Source organism: Hirsutella rhossiliensis (assembly GCF_020360975.1).
Source record: "Hirsutella rhossiliensis strain HR02 chromosome Unknown scaffold00015, whole genome shotgun sequence".
NCBI lineage: Eukaryota > Fungi > Ascomycota > Sordariomycetes > Hypocreales > Ophiocordycipitaceae > Hirsutella > Hirsutella rhossiliensis.
This window is the reverse complement of record NW_025408681.1, coordinates 1,804,807-1,828,524: the sequence shown is the minus strand read 5'-3', so window position 1 is coordinate 1,828,524 and position 23,718 is coordinate 1,804,807. Positions and strand designations below refer to the sequence as shown.

The 23,718-nt window shown below is 59.1% G+C and overlaps 5 protein-coding genes across 5 annotated transcripts; 1 reads left to right on the top strand and 4 right to left on the bottom strand.

Annotated features, from left to right (window-relative positions):
- Positions 1 to 617: 617 nt before the first annotated feature.
- On the bottom strand, positions 618 to 3,016 carry HRG_10441 (putative acyltransferase; the record flags this gene model as incomplete). The annotated part of the gene is made up of 2 exons (XM_044868912.1): positions 618 to 2,723; positions 2,789 to 3,016. 2 exons carry the CDS (start codon positions 3,014 to 3,016, stop codon positions 618 to 620), a joined length of 2,334 nt encoding a protein of 777 aa, XP_044716267.1.
- A 626-nt stretch (positions 3,017 to 3,642) lies between these two features.
- HRG_10440 (BRCA1-associated protein 2 domain-containing protein) lies at positions 3,643 to 5,362 on the bottom strand (the record flags this gene model as incomplete). Its single annotated transcript, XM_044868911.1, has 3 exons — positions 3,643 to 4,599; positions 4,681 to 4,845; positions 4,913 to 5,362. 3 exons carry the CDS (start codon positions 5,360 to 5,362, stop codon positions 3,643 to 3,645), a joined length of 1,572 nt encoding a protein of 523 aa, XP_044716266.1.
- A 1,186-nt stretch (positions 5,363 to 6,548) lies between these two features.
- On the bottom strand, positions 6,549 to 7,608 carry HRG_10439 (ubiquitin family domain-containing protein; the record flags this gene model as incomplete). The annotated part of the gene is made up of 3 exons (XM_044868910.1): positions 6,549 to 7,228; positions 7,294 to 7,509; positions 7,587 to 7,608. 3 exons carry the CDS (start codon positions 7,606 to 7,608, stop codon positions 6,549 to 6,551), a joined length of 918 nt encoding a protein of 305 aa, XP_044716265.1.
- Positions 7,609 to 9,601: 1,993 nt separating this feature from the next.
- On the bottom strand, positions 9,602 to 12,251 carry HRG_10438 (C6 finger domain-containing protein; the record flags this gene model as incomplete). Its single annotated transcript, XM_044868909.1, has 4 exons — positions 9,602 to 9,702; positions 9,761 to 10,517; positions 10,581 to 10,740; positions 10,930 to 12,251. The coding sequence occupies 4 exons, from the start codon at positions 12,249 to 12,251 to the stop codon at positions 9,602 to 9,604; spliced, it is 2,340 nt and encodes a 779-aa protein (XP_044716264.1).
- A 4,467-nt stretch (positions 12,252 to 16,718) lies between these two features.
- Positions 16,719 to 18,502, top strand: HRG_10437 (prenyltransferase and squalene oxidase repeat domain-containing protein; the record flags this gene model as incomplete). Its single annotated transcript, XM_044868908.1, has 5 exons — positions 16,719 to 17,353; positions 17,415 to 17,542; positions 17,601 to 17,718; positions 17,805 to 18,104; positions 18,250 to 18,502. 5 exons carry the CDS (start codon positions 16,719 to 16,721, stop codon positions 18,500 to 18,502), a joined length of 1,434 nt encoding a protein of 477 aa, XP_044716263.1.
- Between the last annotated feature and the right edge of the window lie 5,216 nt (positions 18,503 to 23,718).

Here is a 23,718-nt window from a genome sequence, read left to right as displayed (position 1 = left end):
AAACGATATTCCTTTCATGCTGTTTTATATCCGCCATCTATCCAGGTCTCAGCCGGGTCCCACCATCAGCCCCCGGCCGACGGCCCGACGTCGCCTCGGCCGCCCCGGTCTATCTCCGAACGCGCCGCTTATCAGATCCGGCCAAGGTTGCTGTGCCGCCTCCGCCGCCGCCGTGACAGGTGAGCCCTGCTGCGTGTCTCACATACAGCCCGCCTTGTCTTACTTGCGTGCATAATAGCCGCTCCCAACCAGCCCACCACGCCTTGATATCTCCGACAGCTCCGACCTGTGGCTTCTCCTCCATCGCCATCTTCACAGCCGGGCATCCTTCCCGTTCAACCGATTGCAAAAACAAGGTCGTGGAAAATAAACTCTTTGGTTGTTTGTGTCATTGGTCACCCCGTGTCGTCGTATCCTGGCGCGGGTGATGCCTTCTCCAGCGTCTTTGACAACCTTCAAGTGCCCCTGCCGCCGTAATTGCAATCTAAGCCTCCCTTCCGCATGCCTTACAATACATTTGAACCAGTCAATCGCCCAGGTTCGCCGTACGTCACCCCCCCTCGCTCCCGTCTCATGGTTGGATACAAAGCCGCTCGCCCTCGCGCTCTTGTCCTTCTTCAAATCCTCTTCCGCCGCGCTGCGTCCTGACTGCTCTCGTCCTCGCTGTCCTCCTCTTCCTCGTCCTCTCCCGCCTGCATCTTGACCTGGTCCGACCGCTTCCTCCGGTACTTCATCGCCTCGCGAATCTTCCTGCTCGCCTCATTGAAGCCCTCGGCCGAGTCGAGCGTCGTGAATCCGCTGATGGGGAACCCGCCCGACCCCAGCCCCCCTCCCGCGCTGCTCGACCGCGACCGGCTCCGTGACCGCGACGGCGGCCGCGTCGAGAAGATGCCCACCGCTCCGATGTTGCTGAACGAGTCGTTGCGCGGGAGCGCCCGGCTCGACTGCGTCGTGCTGCGGCGGGACAGCGACGGGGGCGATTCCACCTCGAACCCGAAGCCTGTGCTCGACTGGTCGCTGTCGCGGCGCTTGTGGCCGTCGGCGGCCGGCGTCTGCGAGCCTGCCCCCTCGACCCTCGAAATGTCCGGGATGAGGCGCGTCTTGTCAAAGTCGGGGAACATCTCGGGGCCTAGCTCGTTGATCAGGTCCGTCACCTGCGCGCTGAGCTCGGCCCGTCTGACCCGCAGCTTGTGGATGCTGTACGACGACGTCGGCAGCAAGCACAGCACCAATGGCCGCAACGACTTGAAAATGTCCATGCCCACCTCGCCAAAGCGCAGCGCCGCAAACGTGATGCCAATCATGACCGGCCACAGCGCCAGGTAGACAGTCCACAGGGGCATCCACGCGGGCACGTGGCCCCAGAGCCCGTCGTGCCACACCTTGAGCACCACCAGGATGGTGTAGGCGTGGTACAGCGTCGGAGCCAGGCCCAGGGCCACCAGGATCTTCCACGTCGCCATGACGTCACGCCCGCGGATCTTGACCGTCGACCCGGCCAGCGCCACCTTTGCCTTTTGCCGGCTGATGATCTTGGTCGCGACAAAGACGGGGGCGAAGAGCAGCAGGCCGGGCACCGTGCAGACAAAGAGTATGGCGAGCTTGATGGAGCGGTAGACGAAGAGGAAGAGCACCTTGAGGATAGACATGCGCGCGTACTGGACCTGGTGGTCCTTGAGGCTCAGGTACCGCAGCTGCGAGTTGTAGTCCTTGACCGATTGCGACAGCGACGTGATGCGCTCGTCGTCTTTGTAGCGCTCGTAGCCCATGGCCAGCCGCCGGTTGAGCTCGACGACAACGGGCAGCGGCAGCTTCTTGCCCGTCGGGTTGTAAAGCCGCCGCGCCGCCTGGATCATCATGAGCGTGTCGTAGTCGGGCGCCGACACCGTCACCGAGCTCAGCGACTGGTAGACGGCGTCGAGCACCTGCCCGATGGCCTCTCGCCGCTGGTTGTTGCGGTAGAGCTCGACGAGGTAGGGGGGGATCTCAAAGGGGGTCCCGAACTCGACGACGGCGCGCGACCGGAACTTGTGCGCGTGAAAGTAGTTCATGCCGACGGGCACAATCTTGAGCCCGCAGTTGGGCGACTCGGCCAGCGTCCCGAGCGCCATGATGGCGACGCCGGCCTTGAGCGGGAGCAGCTCGGTGCGATCGTGGCTGCCGCCCTCGGGGAAGATGCCGACGCAGCCGCCGTTTCGCAGCCGCGCAAACACGGCCTCGTACACCTTTGTTTGGTCGATGTGAGGCGCCAGCTTGAACTTTGTGCCTTGGAAGCCCGGGGCGGGGCCCTTGAGCTTGGTATTTGTCAAGCGGCCCTCGCTGTCGATGTCGTCTCGGCCCGTGAGCTGCTGCATGGCGAGCTTGCCCTTGAAGGGCCGCTTGACGCGTATCTCTTCGGGGCCGATGATGTCGGCAATGTCGACGCTGGCGCTCGACGTATTCTTGCCGGGCGGCAGGAACAGCATACCCTGGACCTCGCCCTCACCCTCGCCGAAGCGGGTGCCGATGCCGCGAATCAGGGTCGGGTCGTTGACGGGGTCCGGCAGGTAAATCTTTCCGCTCGCGGGCTTGGCCGCATCCTGGGCTCGCCCGACGGGCACGGAGCCGACCTGGCGAGAGCCCCAGCCGATGAAGCCGTGAACCGACTTTTGGGCAATGAGGAGCGACACGCGCCGGTTGGCCTCGTGCCGGAGGGTGCGCTGGAGGATGATGGCGTCGACGAACTGCAGGGCGTCAGCTTGTTGCGCCGAGCTCGTCGGCTTGCTCGTCGGCTTCCTCGTCGGCTCACCTGGTTGGCGTGGGGTGCGGCGACGAACAGCACTGGGCCGGACTGGGGGACTCTCCACGAGCCTCTGGGCACGACCTCGCGGAAGAAGGTGTCGATGAGGTTGCCCATGACATAGAGGAACAGGTCGTATTTCCAATTGACCATGGGATACAGCTCCTTGCGCGGGGCGGGCCGCTGCTCGGGCTGGGCCGCCACCTTGTTGGGGCCGTCATGGTCCCCCGGAGGCATCACGGGCAGTCAATTGGGGGCCGCTCGTCTCGTCGCGTCCGAGCTCTCTCTTCCTCGCTGCACCACACGCGCGTCGCACACGGTGATGTCGGTGTTGGCGGCGGGAGAGACCTGGGGGGGGGGGAGACCTGGGGGGAGACCTGGGGGGAGACCTGGGGGAGCAAAGGGCGGAGGCGATGTGGAACAGACGGGGACGGCGAGCGCTAATAACAGTTGGTTTTCGTGGCCGACAGTGTGGGGGGTGGGAACAAAGGCCCACGCAGCGATAACAGAACTGGCGGGGGCGGCCTCTCAGCGGCCGAGGCGGGCACTGGAATCGGCCCTTCACATGGGCCTTGTTAAAGACAAATCCCCGTGCCCAGACAAGACAGTAGAGCCGAATGGATGCCTGCGCGTGCAAATGAAGCTCCGTCCGTCAATGCAACCCGTCACGGCAACCCGTCACGGCCTTTTCGTCGTACCTACGGAGTACCATGCATCCAGACTTATCGGCAAAAATCCTTCCTCTCCTCCGTTCCGTCCCCAGTCCTATACGTCATGGTCACGTCTTGTCCGATGCCTCGTGGAAGTATCCTGCAAACCATTACTCGTCCATGCTCCGCGTCGCCCTGCGCTACGTCATCCCTTCAGTTCTTGCGCGGCCTCCGCCGGCCCTTTTTCTCGGGCACGCTCATGCTTCCCTCCGCGAGCTCCCCTTCCTCCACCTTGCCCTCCCTTTCCAGCTCCTGGAGCTTTTCCTGCCCGGAGATGAACATGGATAGGTCGCGGTTCATCTCCTTGAGCTCCGCGTTCTCCTCCCGCAGCGCGTCCAGCTGCTTCCGCACCGTCTCGTTGTCGGCGCCGAGATGCTCGATGCGCTTCATCAGCCCCTCGTTGACCCGTTTCTCCTCCTGCAGCGACTTGCCCAGGCTGCGTGCCAGCCCCTCCGCCTTGCCCGCCTTCTTCTTCTCCCGCTCCAGGTCCCGCTCCAGGTGTGGCACCGTGTCCATGCTGAGGACCCTATGCTTCTCCTCGAGGCTGGTCAGCCTGGCCATGGTCTCGCTCGACTGCGCCGCGCTGCTCTCCGCCACGGCAGACGCCTTGGCTGCCTTGTCCACTGCCTTGCTGATCATTTCTTCGTAGTATGCCCTCTGGGATTCCAGCTGGCTCGTGATCAGATGCGTGTACTCCAGCCCAATGTTCTCCAGCTTTGCCCGCGGCACGACATCCTCGTCTTCTCGCTGACCACTGTGACTGCTTCTCCCCGGCAGCTCGACGACTTTGCCGTCGCCCTTATCGCGGATCAGTCGGTGCACCCACATGTCTCCGGCGTAATCCCAGACATGCTGCGTCTCGAGCTCCAGAGCAAAGCTGTGGGCAGTCTCTTTCCAGTGATCTTTGGCGTGTCCGCCTTTGTACCGACCGCATCCGACATAGCCGCATATCAAACAGATCCAAAGGTCGTCTGTGCAGTCACACACGCTGCAAAGGTTGGAGGCGGATGATCCAAAGGGCTGAGAGTATGGGTTATCAGCATCGCTGGAGCCGACTTCCGACGACGTGTTTGTGAATCGGCAGACCGGACATCCGGCCCCTTTCCAGTTCTGCAGGCAGGTGCAGTGAAAGACGTGGGAGCATGGGATCGTCATGAGCCCGTTTGTCTCGTCCATCCTCTCTAGACAGACGGGGCAGGTCGGCAGCTCGATGAGGTTGGGAGGAGGGGGCGGAAAGGGCTTCAAGCTGTTCGAGACAGCCGAAGACGACGACGCCACAGATTGATCGTTTCGGCGAGGTCTCGTCGGTGTTTCAAAGGTGATGGATTTGACGAAGACGACGTGGCATACTTGAGACTATGGCATGTCAGTGTCAAGGGATGAGGCAAGTAAAGGCGTGAAAGGGTGAATTGAGCAAACTCACCTCCATAGAGTTGAACACCTTGCCGTCAAACTCCCGTCTCCAATGTTTGGCTCGACCCCCGTCCCGGAACTTCAGTAGGACGAGATATCGATTCATGCTCGACGTCATGACCATTCGACAGTGGCTGATGTCGCCCGTCCACCGGTCACCGAGGAAGCCCATAAAGTCCCCCGGCGTCATGTACGCCGGCACGGCAGGTATGCACAGCGTGCTGCAGGCATCCGCCGTCGAAGTGTCCTCGCGCTCCGGTCCGTCCTCGCCAGGCTGCGGCGCATCCAACAACGGCGACTCCTGTCCGTCTCGGTAGAAATGGACCACGCCCCAGCCCAGCTCCGTATTCTTCGTCTCTCGCGGCAAAAACTTGGCTTTCGTCGCCGTCCCAGCCCCGCCAAACGAGGGCCCCAAGGTCGGCGCCGCCGAGGGGCCTGCTTTGCTCGTCTCCCCCGGCATGGCGTCCGCGCACCCTGCTGGGTCGACCGTCTCTATGCGCACGCGACCGAATCGCCAATCCTTGACAGCGGCCTGCGGCCCTATAGAGGAATTCGAAGAGGGCGTGGGAAGAATTCTGCTCTGCTCCAACCACTGTGTGTCTGAAATCACTTCGGTTCTTCGCCCGCCGTCTTTGATGGGTGCTCGCGGTGCGCCGCAGTCGATTATGCCTAGCTTCGAAGCCTGTTGAACGCTCTCTTGGCCGAGGGCTGGGGGTCGGTCAAGAGGGGATCTTCCACGACTGCGCAGCCGACCGTCGCTTTTTGCAATCGGTCGGACAGGTCGGGGATGAGAGGGCAAGTCGTCAAATGCGCCGGCGTCTGTCGGCGGCTGCCAGATCTCGCTCGTCTTCGCCGCAGTCGTTTCCTCGCTAGCGGTGGGGTTCGGGGAAGGGTACAGCTCGAACTTGAGGTGATAGTAGTAAGATGGCATGGCCCGCGACGGGTTTTCGCAAGACGCAGCTGACCTCAGCGTTGAAGCCTTGAGAGCTTTCGGCCACGTCGACGGTCTGTCTCGGCAAGGCCAAGGTGGCGGGCGGCGAGGATTCTAGAATGCTCGGTTCGCTCAGGCCACGCCACATGTGCCATGGCGAAGGGAGAGAAGACGACAGGAGCTTAAGGCATCCACGCTGGTCGGGTCATGTGTAGATGAAGGCTGCTGGATGGATGTCCTGTCCGAAGTCCGAACTTTGGAGTGTAAATGTATTTGGCTGTCGCAGCCCTACGAATCCACCGCGCCAAGGGAGAGGCGTACAGTGCGGGGTATGTAATCTGTCCTGTCCGGTAAAGAGGCAGCACTGTGCAGAGATGACGATGGGTTTATGTAGGAATAAGGTTCAAACAATCGACATCGCCTTTCTAGAAAGTGGCACATGGCTACAGTTCTTGCGCCCCTAAGGTCTTAAGCAGCGTCTTGCCGTTCTCAGTCACCCCCAGCCAAACCGGGGAACTAAAAAAAAATCGCTTAAGGGAAACGCTCTCTTAACCTCGAGAGACAAGGACAACAACGCAGTCATCGATGTTCAGCCTATGTCACCATATCTCTACCTGCGGGACAGTTTCAAAATCCCGACGCCCTGGTCCAAAGTTCCGTAACGCCTAACCGCTGGCAATACACTCCGAGTCAACACAACCACCATCCTGCACGACTATTGGCCGCCACGCAGACGCAGCACCAGATGCAGGGTGCTTTCCTTCTGAATGTTGTAGTCGCTCAACGTGCGACCGTCCTCCAGCTGCTTGCCTGCAAAAATGAGGCGTTGCTGATCAGGCGGAATGCCCTCCTTGTCCTGGATTTTGGACTTGACGTTGTCGATCGTATCACTCGATTCCACTTCCAACGTGATTGTCTTGCCTGTCAGGGTTTTGACAAAAATCTGCATTCCACCACGCAGGCGCAGGACCAAGTGCAGGGTTGATTCTTTCTGAATGTTGTAGTCGCTCAAAGTCCGGCCGTCCTCGAGCTGCTTGCCGGCAAAAATGAGTCGCTGTTGATCCGGAGGAATACCCTCCTTGTCTTGGATCTTAGATTTGACGTTGTCGATGGTGTCAGAGGATTCCACTTCCAGCGTGATCGTCTTGCCTGTCAGGGTCTTGACGAAAATCTGCATGCCACCTCGCAGACGCAGGACGAGATGCAGCGTCGATTCCTTCTGGATATTGTAGTCGGACAGAGTCCGGCCATCTTCCAGCTGCTTGCCCGCAAAGATCAGGCGCTGCTGGTCCGGGGGGATGCCCTCCTTGTCCTGGATCTTCGACTTCACGTTGTCGATCGTGTCAGACGACTCCACCTCGAGGGTGATGGTTTTGCCGGTGAGGGTCTTGACGACTAATCGAAACATGTTAGTGCTTTGTGTCCAAGTCATCGTCGAGAGCAGGTTGGATGTGACTCACAGATTTGCATGCCTCCACGAAGACGGAGAACGAGGTGGAGGGTCGACTCCTTCTGGATGTTGTAGTCGGAAAGGGTGCGGCCATCCTCGAGCTGTTTGCCAGCAAAGATCAAACGCTGCTGGTCGGGAGGAATGCCCTCCTTGTCCTGAATCTTGGACTTGACGTTGTCGATGGTGTCGGATGACTCGACCTCCAAGGTGATGGTCTTGCCGGTGACTGCGAGGGACAATGTTAGCGTGCTGCCTGCTGACGTGGCGAGCCAGCGCCTCGGAAAGGGCGGGCACAGAACGTACGGGTCTTGACGAAAATCTGCATTTTGGCGAGATCGTGAGTGTCACTGGGAATGGAGCGGTTGACGGATCGGACAAAGAATCCCTGAGGTGAAGAAAGGTTAAGCACGATTGCTAGGGGTGCTGTTTGGTGGTGTGTAGGAGGAGTGGAAGATTCCCCGGCGCAGAGTGGGAGAGGGCGACGGTTTAAATACAGGCTACGGGAGGGCGGGCGGCCGAGAAAGGAAAGAGGGGGGGCGCAGCCCAGTGACAGATTTCAAGCCACTGGGGCGCATGATTCATCAGCCGGCAACGCGCTCGGAAGAATCCAGAAAAATCGTGTTTGTTTCCAGTACTTGATTCAACCCGACTGGTCAGCCGAGGCCCCGCGTACCGACGACCTTGACGGACAGCCGGTGTGGCGCATTGCCCTTACGCCTTTTCCGGACGTCCCCCTGTCTCTCCTGCGATGGGGTCTGTCGCTAGTTAACTAGCCAAAATACAGTAGGGTGGTAGTGGCGGCGTCGGGCGACCACGGAGTCGCCGTCGAAACAAATAGAACCGCCACTCCGAGTCGCTGCCGCCACCCTTTTTCGCCATCAAGCCCCCGCCGCGCAACGGTCTGCAGTGGCGCATTTGCTGTTCCTCCCTGCTTTCGGAACTACTGTAGTTAGTTAACTAAGAGTCGCGCCCGTTCTTGTGCTATCGGCGCGACAGCGCGAGCACAACCACACCTGGCCCGCTTGACTCACTCCAGCCGCCAGCAACCTCTTTGTACAGATACTTGGACTTCGCGGCAGCCGCCCGGAGCCCACCATTGTCGCGCTCTACGCGAGGTGGGCTACCGCCAATAACTCCGCGGGCTGGTACCTCGACAAGTCTCCTCGCTGCCCTCTCGCACTACCGAACCCACCCCGCGCGCCCCCAACAGCGAGCCGGGGCGGTGTCTCCGGGGCACGACGTCATCCATCTCATGGGACTCCAACGACACATCACGACGCGGTTCAACGGGCGCTGCCAAACGGAAATATTACCCCAGAACTGCGTGATTCGTGGTTTGTCTTTTCTTGCCTCACTATTCCCGCCTCGCAAAATGTCGCCGTCCGATCTACTCTATTCCCTCCTCTTCCATGTTAAACAGGCTGCATGTCATCGCGTCCCCGCGCGGGGAGCCGAGGTGAGGGTTGCCAAGTGGGACCACCATCCACCTTAACGACTTGATACTATTATTAGCTCCATGATGATCAGACCGGCGACCTTGGGTCGAGATGTATATGTCACCAACGTTCACTTCTGGCTTGTCATGCATTTTCCTCCTTGACCATCACCTGTACGAGCATCAATACGGCAACAGCCGGCTCACTTGACGCCACAATGTGCACCAATCATCGACAGCCAAGACAATAAGCCGTACGGTAAATAGTGAAACGACTTTTTGCCTATCCTGCCCAAGTAGCTAGTGCTGCTGCATACTAAACTAAACTACCTGTCCCGTCATCCAAGCCTCCCTAATTGCTCAAGACGATGCTCCTAAGCACTGTTTCGGGACGCCCCTCCCATGCGCTTCTATCTAAGCCGCAAGCCCATGCTCATCTGCCTCTGCCGTCAAAGAACACTAAGCATGATATCCTCAAACCCCGGCCAAAAGATATCCCAGTCGGTTCGCTATCTCCAGATATGCCTCCCGTGAATCAATAAATGCATCGTCTTCGAGTCATACATTCGTGTCGAATAAAAGTCATTGCACCGTCGTAAATGTCGCCACCATATTCAACGTCGCTGTCATGTCGTACGGCGGTGACTAGTCGTGAAGTGAGAGCGTTGAAAAGCCAACATCAAAGGTGAGCCTGACAGTATGTGTGATGCCGACTCGTCTCGCGTCGAGGTCGTGTAAAACGCCATCGCTGGATGACCGTGTGAAACAGCAAAAGAATGTAAGAACAAAAGAGAGAAGCCGGCCGCCCCAAAGTTTGACAAGGGTGAAAGCGATCCCGATGGCGGTAATGTCGAAGCGAGAATCACGTGAGCCCCAACTTGCTTCAGTTGGCTCGGATGACGAGCTTCGACAGGAACTTGTTGGACAGCGAGTCAAAGTCGTACCTATCGAACTTGGTCTCTTTTCGGGTTCGCAAATAGGCCTCTGGATTCACAGCAGTTAGATTTATCCCAGGCACGAGTGCAAATGGGGCACTCCTTACCATGTTTGATAACGTGCTGTCGAACTTCGGTCATGGCCTCGCAAACAGACGTATTGTTGTGCAGCAGGTGCCCGTGCTGGCGCGTGTCCCAGTCGACAAAAGCCGGCAGCTTCTGGGAGATGGCATGGAAGAGACCCACGATGACTCCAACAGGAGTAGTCTCCATGTCGTTGCAGAACTTATCCACAGCTGCAGGATCGGGCACCCGGTAGTGGCAGTCGAACTGCATCTCTTCCCACACCGCGAGTAGAATCGAAGCAAGCATGAAGATGGTAGGCCAGTTCTTCATCTTCTCACCGCTGTACACACCCGAGTACAGGGACGAGAGCTCTTCCAATATGTCCTTTTGCAATTCGCGCCACATGTCGGCGAGTGCGCACTTGATCTGGAAATTGATCATGACGGGAGCTACAGTCCGTCCATAAAACTTGGACTCCTCGTCGTCAATCTGCCCGTCCAGGGCGACTTCAGATCCTTGGTTCTCAACCATGGTGATGTGCATGGTCAAGTTGTAAGCGAGAACCAACTTCAGTGCCTTCTTGATGACTGGCATCCGGTCCTTGACGTAGAAGCGGTGTGCTGTCTTGAGGATCTCGGTGATAAAGGGCGTGCCCTCAAAGTGGTCGTCAATGAAGTCTTGGAAAGGCCCATCGATGTGCTTGTCCAGATACTCTGCGAGGGCGTCGATGCGGACACCTTCAGCACCCACGTCCAACTTCTCTGTGCGAGCCTCGAAGTCGATGGGCTCCTGGTCAGACTGGCACGATTCGACCCACTCGACCGAGAAGCAGCCCTCATCAGCAACAAAAACCTCACGAACCATGACGGGCAGCGCGAAACCATAGCCGTGAGTAATCCACATGAGCGTCTCCTTCTGCGAGAAGCCCTTGACGTTGTAAATCGACACACCACGGTCCATGTGCCTCTCGTAGTCGGCCTTCCAGTCCTTCATGAAGTAGCCAATGTCCTTGATGTCGATTCTAGTACACGGCACCTGCCAGAGCCGGGCGTGCGAAGGCTGGCATCCTGCACAGGGCTCGCCCTTGTCGCAAGTCTTTTTAAGGAATTTGCATCGCAGGCAAGCTCGCAGCTTTCTTATTTCGCTGGCTTGCTTTCGCTGCTCAGGCAAAAGAGGGCCCTTTCTACGGCCAACCTTTTTCTCGACAGACCCGTCCTTCCGGTTGTTGCAGATGCGACGGACAACAGGCTTGTTGGTGGTCTTGGTGATGGGGCTTTTGCGGGGCCCCGAGTTTCTGCGCGAGGGGATGACAGACGGAGGCGACGCGGACGCAGCACCGCTTCCAGGGCTCTGGCGGCTCGATGGCTCGGCCTTGATTGGCACCGGGGCAACAGCAGCAGTAGGACTGACAGTGTCGTGGGAATGGCCATGTCCATCGCCTGAGAAGCAGTTCCGATGGCTGTTGCTGTCTTGATACCCATCCGATTCCGGTGAGAAGGGGGAGAATGGAAACGGCGCAACCTCCTCAAAGCTGCCAAAATCCATCGAGTTGGCACCTTCCGAAGAGTCGGAGTTTGTTCTCAGGTGCAGAGTCTGAGACGGGTTGAAGATGGCGGCATTCTGCGCCTGAGCCTGTTGAAATTGGTCCAGGCGTTGATGGCCCCACTCGACCATGGCCCAGCCATCACCCGAGGACGAAGGCAGCGACAATACTTCCAGATAGGTGCCGGTGGGTGAGCTGCTGCCAACACTGTCGAGCCGGGGGAGGCCGTCCATCTGCAGAGTGTGCTGGAGCTCTTGCCAGTTCTCCATGCCCGTGTTCCCCCACTGCATAGCTCGGGCGGTTTCCTCCATGGAAGGCATCGCGTTGAATGTCGATTCCAGCAGGTTGGCTTGCAGAGCAGTCTGGGTAGCGGGGAGATAGTCGAGGGGGGTTGGGTGAAAGGCTGAAGGGAAAGCATTGAAGTTCATGAGGGAGGCCGAGTCTTGGATGAACTGGGCGAGATCAGGCGCCGTTAGATGTTGATGGTGCTGATGGTGCTGATGATGTTGATGCTGATGCTGATGCTGATGCTGCTGTTGCTGCTGTTGCTGCTGCTGCTGCTGCTGCTGCTGCTGTTGTTGCTGCTGCTGCTGTTGCTGTTGCTGCTGCTGCTGCTGTTGCTGTTGCTGCTGCTGCTGCTGTTGCTGCTGCAGTGCCCAGTCAGTTAGGAGATTGGATGGTGATTGAAAGGGCGACTGCTGCAAAGATGAGTGCTGGCTATGGGGACTGGACGAGTTGGACAAGGGCGAGCCGCCTTGGAAAGCCTCCGGCGACCCCGTCACCGGGCCGTGAGAGTTGGGCGGCGGCACGGCCATGTCGAGGGGAATGGGCCAGATACGCGTATTCGTCATGATGCCCGACGCGGCCGAAGGACTCGAATGTGCCGTGGTGGAAAAGGCGTAGGCGGCCCTGTCGGGGAGCTGCTGGTCGAAGTTTAGGTCGAGCAAGGCGTCGCCCCCGCCATTTGCATTAGTGAAGTCAAAGGTCATGCTGAGCGAGAGGCGGCGGCCGGGGGAGGGGAGGAAAAGTAGGATCGGAAGCGAAGGCTGGCAATGTTGTATAGAGGCCCAGCGGGTGACACCGCTCTTTCGCGATGAGAGAATCCCTTGTTGGAGGCGTATTCGTAGTCAAGGCAGCAACAGAGAGGTGGTCCGGTGGGAAAAGGTGAGGTCAGGTAGGTATGGAAGAGAGAGGGGACGAGGATGCGGAGAAGGGCGCACAGGGGGGTCCCCAGGTCAAGGTGCGTGCTCTCTCTCTCTCCAGGCCAGGACTGGTCCGGGCTGGGCTGGCTTGCTCTGGGAGTGGACTGACAGGCTGGCTTGCAGAGGCTTACATGGCCGCAGCGCTGCTTCACAACTGATGGGGGAGCCGGGGAGAAACGAGGAGGGGGCCTTTCGTTGATGAAGAGGCGGTGAGCTCGTCGTCTGGGAGTTGCAGCCAATGACAGCACACTGAGGCGCCTGTGCATCTGCACGCCTGTGGAGCGCTGGACTGGCGATCCAGCGGACCAGGTCGCCCCGGCGCAGCCCGCCCAATCAGGCGGCGGCCGCACAGTGCGCGCTGTGGCCGTGGGTGGTTGGGTTGGGCGCGGGTTATCGTGAGGTGCCAAGTACTCCGTACTGCCGCATGTACTTCTTGGTACGTAGAGGCAGGGTTGTTAGGCCGCGTCGACATGGTCCTAGCAAACCAGCGTTGGTTACTAAGGCGTCAAGAGAAGAGGCGGATGCCTGCATGCTCAACATGGCATTACTGAGCCGGGTTCGTGGATATGAGGAGCCCAGATCCTCAAGGTCAATATCTGCGGATCAGAAGAGGCTTATGATGACTGAGATAAGCGAAGGCCCACGTACAAGCGTTCGGGCAGCACTCTAGTCGCGCTCGAGTAGTTGGTTTATTCTTCGTGTCGGATCCACCGCTTGTGTGCAAGCCGACGGGCTCAGCAAAGTCCATGGTGCCAAGGTACTTACATACGTGCGTGGTGAAAGTACCAAGCGTCGTGCCGCACGTTACCAAGGTTGATCCGGGAACAAGAGGGAATCGATACGAGGTGTCTACGTGTTGGTGGATAGCAGGGAAGCCAGAGCATGTACTGTAGGTCCTCACGAGCCGTCTACAGGACTAATGTAGTGTGCACAGGTCCTTCATTCGCAAGGTACTAGTACTGTGTGTTACTCTGAAGAGTCCTTAGTCCTTCTCCGGCCTCTGGCGCTTCCTGCAGGCAAGCAAAACATCATCGACGCACATGTCGAGCGCCTTCTCATCTCCCCGTCTCCCCATCAGGCAATCGCCTGCATGATCTGCTTCAAACCATTGCCCCCACTGTCCCGTTCCGCATGCACGACAAAAGGTTCCCAAATCCAGGGCCCTCTGGCATTAATACACAAGTGGCGCCAGCTGCACCACAGGAAAGGGGATGCTTGTAATGTCCCGAGGGTAGCAAGCCGGTGAGCATGCGCCTTGCAACTTGTCGAGTGAGCTTGGCGGCTGCAAGGCGGAAAAACAAGGTGCTAAAAGCTCACCCCCTCTCCTCCCTCTCTTCCTCTGCCAACAACAAACTGCCTGGCGGAGCCGTGTAGATCGTTCGCCTGTGGTGGGCCTGGCCGATCTTTGCTCTCCGAGATGGCCGTCCGATCCTGCCCTCCCCGGACCCTTTGCCGTCCATGGGCGAGCATGGGTATCGGCTGCCTGCCCGGCGACAATCGGAGCATCGTATGCTGGCCGCGCATAAAGTGGACGATAACCGCCTCGGTGCGATTCGTGGGGGGCTCCGCTGAGAGTGCGTCGTCTGCGCCAGATAGGGGCTTTCGTTGCACAAGAGTCGGCCTTATCACCGATAGGGCTTCCGGGCAATGCCGCAGGCCGGCCTCGCACTGTGCTACGAAACAGCCATCGTCACGACATGGGCCTCTCAGTCGGTAGATATCTCCGACCATGGACTCTGCTGCAGTGTCGTCGGAATCACTGTGCGCATAGCCTCATTAACACCGTGCGCTGTCACTGGATAATTGTACAGTGCAGTACTGTGCAAATCCAGTCCCCCATTTTCTTGCCGATTACCAAGACGAGAAAAACCCTCCGTCGGCCAAATCCACCTCGCATCCGCCCACCTTTAGATTATTACTTTACGATTCACATGCACATACACACAGACAAATCATAAATGCATCGTGCACGGCGAGAAGCCTCGGTCTTGAGCTAGCGGGTCGTCCAGGCAAGTCTTTACACACGGCCTCTCGTCATCATCCGTCGCAACGTCGCCCCCTCCCTGCATCCCACCAAGCTCGTGACTGGAGGCCAGCGCGCAGCCACCAGTTGGCCGGCTGCTGGCAACTTGGGTTCTCGCTCGCCGTGAAGCGTCACCTCGATGTGCCCACGCCATCGTCGACCGCTTGGCATTTGCTACCGATTCGCGCCCACCATCACCGCCAGGTGCCACGAGCCACCACTCATCGTCGGAGGTGCCGCGATCCGGGTTGGTTCGTCTCGACTCTCGGCGATATGATTAAAGGCCATGGTTCGTGACCATAAAGGGTCACCCGGTCCCATGTCTAGCCAACTGCCAACTCAACGCTCCCAACCTGTTTCTCATCAGAAATAGCTCAGCCCCGGCCGGTGTCCAGCCACGTCGCTGCGCAAGCGCCAACCTCGCTCGTCCCCAGGTCAGTTAGACTCGTGGGTGGGGACGAAGAAACGTTCGTGATTGGGACGACTGTTTGAAACAGAAGCGGTGGGCACAGTGCGGCCTGCCCCACGCGGCTTCCACCCGCCCTAGCTGAAATAGGGCTCGTTAGTAGCACCAACGTCGGATGCCCAGCAGCCTGTGAATTGCCGGTCAAATCCCGGTGCGGTCCACTGAGCTTAACGGCTTGTCATGCCCTGCCTGCCCACTGACCCACCGTCGGTACCGTGCTACGGCCTTGTTTCTCTTGTTAGTGGTTGGCTGCGGCGCGAGAGGAGCTCTGCTACCCTATATCGGACATCAACCCTCCGCTGCCAGCCAACTATCGGCTCTTTCGTCAACACATCACGAGGGTCGTGTATCGGCAGGAATACTCACATGCGTGTTCATGTGCGCACTCTTGAGGCGGAGGAAATAGTAGCGTGTAAAGGTGGAAGCGTCCGTTGAGGTGAAGCCGGTCCGGTGCGTGAATTCACCACCCGGTTGCATCGTGAGCCATGTAAAGTGCGCCCATGAGACAACGGCTCGTGCGACAAGTCTTCTCTGCCATCGTTGCATGTTTCAGGTTCCGCCTGATCCAACACCGTGGCTATGCTGCTCGTCTTTCCCAACCAACAGATTCGTCGTGAATCCAAATGCCGCACCCATTACTACCCCATACTCGAAGCCAACATCACGCCATCCTTCGAGGCCCACGGCAAATGATATTGCAATGCCTGCAAGAATCCTCATCCGCCCGCGCCATGTGCACCAAGTGCCCATGTTGCCATATCCAAGTTTTTCGACAAAGACCTACAGCAACGGTGGTTCATCCCGGCCAGGACCTCGCCGAATGGCGCGAGCGAGACAGGCTGCGCGGTAGGTACACCGAGTTCGATCAACCTAGTAACGTTCGACGGGCACCATCAACGACTCGTACATGCGGAGCGTGACCTTGAGTGACAGGGGAGATGGGACGAGCTACCCCTGGACTCATTGCGTGGCAAGCCAAGCAAGTAAACCAGACGCGTCATTTACTCCTACGACCGACCGAAACTGGCCCTAAGGCAGACTGCGTGGCCAGGCGCCAAGGCCGGAGAGAGCTTCATGACCAAGAGTGATCCTCTCGCGACCGGTCGAAGGTGGCATGCGCAAGGAGGTTGGCCCGAGAGAAGCCCACGACAGAGTTTCGCATTGACGTCGACTCGACCCACGTCAGCACCGTAACGCACAACTGCCATGCCTCCAGGGACTGGGCCGCGGTAGATGAACTCATGAAGCTCCGATACGACTTGTCTCTGGCCAAAGGCACAAGGCATCCGGCCGACTGCCCGAGGCAAATATCAAATCCCCATTTCCGGAGCCCTCGCTTCTGCACACGCGAGGGAGGCTTGGAAAGCGCAAAGCACATCGTTTGCAGCTTGAGCGGGTAGGCGGTGGTCTGAAGCACTGATCCTTTGAGTGCACATCGACCTCAATCCCTTCGATGCGAGATGGATGGCGAGGCCACGGGATGGAGTTGATTGACCCGTGCCGCTTTGGTGGACGTAACGTCGGAGCTCGGGACTTTCCGAAGCCGGCGTTGGGCGAGGCCCCACACATGATTAGGCGAGGAATGCTACCCGGACAATTCCCGACAACAATCGACTCTTCGACCCTGCTGTTGCTATTGTCCCCATGAGTCTGAGACTCTCGACAATACTTCCATAGACCATCGACGAGTCCCAATAACATGGGTGCGTGGTAGAAACTTGGCAGAAGGATTGGTCAGAGCAATGGCAAGCCCAGCAGCTGCGCCATGAGAACCCGAGCAGGCCCGAGCCGCACCCGTCCGAGAATCATCTTCAAACATCGCACTAGACACATGGCCATGGACACAACTCTGGAGGAAGCCGGGGGGATTCCGGATATCTTCACGTCGAGCCCGCCGGTCCGGGATGCCCTGGAGACAGAGAGCTCCATGCTCCAGGACGAGACCATCGACGAGTGTCTGCCGTTCTTGACAGGGGAGGGACATGACTACTTCAATGCCCACGGAGTCCCGCACCTGTACCGCGACCGGCACGTCAAGTTCTTGCACAAGCAGCTTGGCACCCTGCCATCCATGTTCATGTCTGCAGACCCCAGCCGGCCCTGGATTTTCTACTGGTGCCTCGCTGGCTTGTCACTCCTCGGCCACGACGTGGAATCCTATCGCTCGAGGCTCGTCGAGACGGTCCGCCCCATGCAGAACGAGACGGGCGGATTCGGCGGCGGGTTCGGCCAGACCTCGCATCTCGCCACCACCTATGCAACAGTCCTGTCGCTCTGCTTGGTCGGCGGGGACGAGGCCTACGAGGTGGTTGATAGGAGGGCCATGTGGAGGTGGTTGTGCTCGTTGAAGCAGCCCGATGGAGGATTCCAGATGGCCATTGGCGGTGAGGAAGATGTGAGGTATGTTTGCCGTGCCGGCTCTGGGCGACAGGAAGCCGACGCTGATGAATGCTTGTTGCAGAGGAGCCTACTGCGCGGCCGTCATCATTTCGCTGCTCAACATCCCGCTCAGCCTGTCACCCGATTCGCCTGCATGTGCAGCCGGCCACGCTGGGCTTTTCAGCGGCCTCGGGGAGTGGGTACGACGATGTAGGTCTCTCGCGCCGGAACCGCCCTGGTTTCCTGCCTGACGGTCGCCAATGTCCAGGCCAAACGTACGAAGGAGGCGTGTCGGCAAAGCCGGGCGTCGAGGCCCACGGGGCGTACGCCTTCTGCGCCCTGGGATGCCTCTCGATCCTTGATCCCCCGCACCAAGCGGTCCCCAGGTATGGCGCCCAATTCGCGATGCCTCCGTCCCGCTAGAGTCTCTCGACATGGAAGCGCTGCATGCTGACGTTTCCCGACGCGGTAGGTATCTTGATGTCCCGCGACTTGTCTCTTGGCTCTCGGCTCGCCAGTACGCACCCGAGGGTGGCTTTTCCGGTCGCACGAACAAGCTCGTCGACGGCTGCTACAGCCACTGGGTAGGCGGATGCTGGCCGCTACTCGAGGCCAGCCTGAGGGGGCCGGAGCGGCCAGCGGCCGAGACTGCAGATCACCTGTCCATGCAGGCAGACAACAGCCTTTTCAGTCGAAACGGGCTGATCCGGTACATCCTCTGCTGTGGCCAGGACATGTCGAAGCGCGGCGGGATGAGAGACAAGCCAAGCAAGTAAGTGGTGCCGATTATTGCATGGCCACCTCTTCCCGCGTCCCCTTCACCGCCGCAAAAAGAGAAAAGGAAGAGAAAAGGCCAAAGGGAGGAATAAATGGCCCAGCCCACTCGCTGATGACCCCAAGAGCTAACCCGTATGAAGATATTCCGACGCATACCACACCTGCTACGTGCTGTCGGGCTTGAGCTCTGCTCAGCACAAATGGAACCTGGCCCGCGCCGGTGCCGACGAGACCGCTATGGGTGGCGAAGTCTGGACCGTGTCCACCTACGACAAGGGTGAACAGATATTCGACGAGCAGGATCGCGTACGCCCCACGCATCCCGTCTACGCCATCCCGCAAGAGAATGCAGACGACTGCCAAAACTACTTTGCCTCCAAGCCGGGCTTCTAACTACTTTATTCGAGGGCATGAGCATGGACGGATACCGTTGAGGAAGGCGAGTTGTCGCCATCGTCCAAACATCAATCGTGGCTACGGTGATAGATTGTAGGCTGGGATGAACTGCGTCACGTGCTTGACGAGACGCCCCTTACAGGGAGGCGAAGAGGCCAAGAGTATATGATGGATGACGGCGTGGAGGAAGAGGCCTCGTCAACGCGGCATGCTAAGGCAAGGCCGCCACCGGGCCTAGTTGCATGGTGGACAACTCATCAACCCAGCATCGCGGAGTTATCACGGCTGGAAGGTGGCCGTGTAACGAGGCGGCGGCCGGTGACTCAAGATTGAAATAGAACAAAAAGGGCAGCTCAAAGGGAGGCCGAGTAGGCCAATTGACAAGCAGCCGTGCGTGGCCCCGGCCCCGGCCTGGTTGCCATCATGGACGGCCGTGGCGATGCACCGAGGCCAGTCGGCCTCAATGGTTCGCCTGGACGTTATAGCTTGCATTCGCCAATCTCTGCCCGCCCGTTGGCGTCGCCCACGCTACATGTGCATCGCGAGGATGGCCAGCACATCCGATTCCAGGTAGCCTGATGGTCGACCCCCTCCCCCCCCCCCGTCGTGCGTACCCAGCAGATATGGCTGCATGTCTGGGATGAAGGAGGGGGGATGGGGGAAGAAAGAGGGGACAGGGGGCACAGCCGTCAAGCCACACGGCGCTGGAAGGGCGTGGCGGGCTGCACATCATTCCTGGGGCCATTGCTGGATGGAGCAACGAGAGTCGAGTGTCCCCAACAGGGGCCCTGCACGGCAACCTGCCCGAAGCATGTCTCAAGCTGCCGCGAGGGCTCCGCGTTTGACGGCGAGGGAGATTGACAAGGCGACATGGCGTCGTGACGACGGGGCAAGAAACACATGGGCCATGCGGGCGGGAGGGGCCTCGACGGGGTGGCTGCCGTTGGCCCTGGACGGGGAGACCCTACCCAGGAGGGAACTTACATCAGGCTGCATGGGCTCTTGTTCAGGAAAGGTTCTGGAGAGGTGTCGCAAGCTGACGGCGGGCTCTTGTAACGGGCCAAGATTGCACGAAAGCGTGCACTAATAAAGGCGTACGTTGTATTAGTTAACATGCAGCATGCTCGAGGCCAGCCAGATAGCGCCTCGTCACTCAGTCAGACGCGGCCGCATCAGATGCGGCCGTCCGCGCCGCTCTTTCGTATGTACGAATGCATCTGCGTTTGTGATGTATAGATACTCCCGGACGGGCTGCTGTCTATTTTTTTTTTGATTTCGTCGTCGACTGGGGGGGGGGGAGTATGTAATTCATCATGTAAGAGTGACACTATCTCTCAACATCTGTATCTGCCGGGGAGGGGAAGGGGGGCTTTTCGATGTCCTGCGCGCAGACGGAGCCGCTGCGGTCATTCACACGTACATGTATATACGGACGGAATACTGCACGCGTGGTTGGCAGATGGGCAGGTATGCTGGAAGTGGGTAGGTAAACAGAGCAGGGGAAACGCTGTCTGGGCCCACGGAAATCTGCTGTGCGCGGGGGAGAGCAGATGGATGCTGGCCAAGGGGCTGATGTCATGTTGCCACCTGGAGACGGCTCATGGACCAAGGATCAAAGAGTGTCTTTGATGTTGATGATGGCACTGTACAATATAGTAGTGCAATATAGTAGAGCAGGGCGTGGACACGACGCCGTGTGGCATGTTTATATCTGTAGGCACGGATAAGACGAGTAATTACGTGGGCTACCGGTCCGGGAGGCGCTGGCGGGCATCGGCTGACGGCGGCGGGGAGGAGCAAGAGCGGCAGTGTCTCGGCTTGTGCGACGTTGAGACAGTGAAGAAGAGGTCGGTGGGCACATGGCGAGCACGTTGCGTCTTCGTTGGGCGGGAGCTTCATTGCATCGGCTCATGTGTACTCGCCAAGGGCATGATGCTGCACCTTTTCGATGATGCGTCTTGCATGTGCTTGTTTCTGGATTGGCATCCTTGGACGGGTGCTGCGTCAGGTGTGTCGAGGTACAAGGAAGATACGACGGGGTCTTTATTTGCATTGCGAGGAGCGTTGGGCCTGGGCGGGCGTCTCTGAGTGCCGTGTGTGCTTGCAGGTATGGAGTACGCCATCATGTTGGGCCTCGGTCCGTCTTGCACCTCCAACGCAGCACCTCCCACGCAGCACCTCCAACGCAGCAGTGGGCAGATGCACACACCATCACCATCTCGACGGGAAAAGGCAAACGGCCCCCTCAGGGCGGGAACGTTGCGCGGAGCCTTGGACAGATGGCGGCCCGGGGAGATGACACATGGGCATTCGTGGGCGGCTGGAGGGCGAAGACCAAGATGAATGGAAGGAAAAGAAGAAAGGCTGTTGCGATGGACCATGGAAACAAGCAGACAGACAAAGCAAGGTGGAAGGAAGCTTGCGTCAGCAACGTGGTGTTGAGTGAGTGAGTGAGTGAGTGTGTGTGTGTGTGTGTGTCTCTCTCTCTCTCTCTCTCTCCGTGTGTGTGTGTGTCGCTCGGGTCGACGCGGTGCGACATGGGATCGGAGAAGGGTTCACCAACTAAGACCCGGCGAACCGGATTCGTCTCGACGACGGCATCTCTCTCCCTCTCTGTCGCCATGGGCAGTGGCAGACACTGGCCGGCCCCCTTTATTCCGCAACGGTTCCGACGTGCCAACCCGGGGGGCCGGGGGACACGAGCAAGCATGTTTTTCCGATTCGACAGCCGCCCGGGCGCGCGCGCACACATGGAGGGGCCGGCGTGACGCCCGCCTTGACTTTTGGCTGGTTGGTGGTGTGCATGGGATGGCTTCACTCTGCGCAGCGAGCAACGGACCGGCGCGCCACCAATCACGGGCGAGTGGGTTCGTGGCATGGGAACGTGGTTTGCCGGGCAAGCTTCGGGTCTATATCCGCCATGTCGCCGAAAAGCTTGCTGCCGACCGCACCACCGGGGGGAGGAGGGGGGAGGGCAGAAAGGCCCGTCGGTAAATGGCTGCTGGTGCCAGACAAATGGCGGTTCGGAGAATGACACACGACAGAGAGGGAGAGAGAGCGCGGGGCCGCGCCGTTTGGCCAGCAAAAGGCGGCCCAGGACGCTTTGGGGTTGGCCGCTGTCGACGTCTTTTTTTTTTCTTTCCCTTGCCCTCCCTTCCTTCCTTTCCCCCTTCCTTTGCTGCCAATGCCATCAACGCAGCAAGCAGTGCCAGCTCATCATTGCATGAGGGTTGAGGGAGGGAAACGTTTTGCGCCTTGTTGCCTCGCGACCCCTCCCGCGACGGTCCAATCAGCCAGGGCTCCTTCACCGTTATAAAGCTCGCCGACCGACATGTTCGCTGCAGCCAAGCTGGTGGGGGGTCTCTTCTTGGGTCCTTTTTGGGTCCTTCTTGGGTCCTTCTTGGGTCGACGGTCCCAACCTCCTCCTGCTCCTGCTCCTGCTCCTGCTCCTCCTCTCCTGCTCCTGCTTCCCCTGAGGGCTGTCGCCGTCGTCTTCTCCACGCGGGACATGGGAGCACCATATCCCCCCCCTCCCCCCCCAAATATCGCACATACATATACATACAGTGAATGTATGTATGCACGCGCCGCATGCATGCCCTGTACGGTACGGAGCATGCCTACTTGACAATGATGATGATGATGATGGTGATGATGATGATGATGGACCGAGGAGATGCCCTGCGGCTGTTGCACAGTCTCGAGTGCCGCCCGCCTTGACGATGCGCCACGATCTCGACGTACGTACTGATAAGTACAAGCCCTGTCTAATTAGTCCAGATCTTCCTTCCTCGCTCCGTCCATCGGTGGTGTGTTCCCCTCCCCCTCCTCCCCCCCCCGGCCCGCCTTCATCTGCCTCTCTCTCTCGCTCTCCCACAAATCCTCACCGACAGGTTTCGCATCACCGACGGCCGCTCACTGGACAATGGAGGCCCCCGCCAACAAGGCGATTGGACCAATTGAGGCTCCCGCGCTTTTTTGGATCCGACTGCAGCCATGCACATGGAGATGTGCATCAAGGCAAGTCCGAGGAGGGTGGCCCTTGTTGACGAGCCCTCTCGACTTTCCATCTGGCTGCGCTTGGTACGTCATATGGCAAATCGCCCGCAACCGCTCAAGTCAACGTCGTGTGGTTGGGATAGATGGACGGGTACTCCGTAGATGGATGGATGGATGGGTGGATGGGTGGATGGGCGGACGGATGAGTGCAGACATGTCGATACAAACCCATCAGCATCGTCTCACAAGCCAACCACTCCCTCTTCCTCGGTTCCCTCCCCTCCCCCACGGCGGCTGCCGGACGAACCACCCCCTTCCCCTCTCCATTTGTTCCCTTTTGCAGACCTGGCTCCCGGCCGCAAGGGACCTTGTATGTACCGTAGTTGCGTAGCTGGTGCTGCAGCTCAGGAACGCATGGATGGGGAAACGCCTCACGCCCCCTCCCCTCTTCTCCCCCACCGTGTGTGCTTTTGATTTCCTCTGCATGGTTCGCCGTGTCGTACCGCTAACTGGGAGGGGGGCAGAAACCGAGATCTTGGAGGCGGCAGCCAACCAGGCACCACACGTCTGGGCGGCGAGGGCGAAAAAGCCCGCCCCCAAAAAAGGAGGGGGAAAAAGAAAGGCGCGAAGGCTTGCATTGCATTGGCCTCGTTGTTGTCCGTCTTCGTCTGGGCTATGTGGTCGTCTTTCAGCTCTCGCCACGACGACGACGTCAAGTCGCAAAACGTCGTCCACCCCGATCCACAAGGCAGACAGACGCACGCAATAAAGGGCGCATGTGGATGCACCGTAGATGAGAAATGGGGAGAGACGGTGCCCAGGCGCGCAACTTGTGTGCGTGCGTGTAATTACAGTGCAGACGGCGGCGCCCCCGGCCGGGGCATCGGCGTCTGGCGGGCGCCGGTCGAGGCCGGCTACACGATGAAAACGGCCACCGGGCTGGGGGGCAGAGTGAGCACGGAGGCAGGGAGAATGATGAAGTCAAAATCAACCAAGTTGGTGGCAGCCAATGCCGGGGGATGTGCGTGTGTCTGTCTGGGTGTTAGTCGTCGGCATACATACACAGTGACATGTACAGTACAGTGCTTGGTTGTGTTGGGGACAGGATGGGATTGAAAGCTTATACATACGTAAGACAAGGCCCTGTTGATCCGAGGACCCAAAGAGCTGCTGCTGCTGCTGCTGCTGTTGTTGTTCCTTTTGCGTGCATCGTG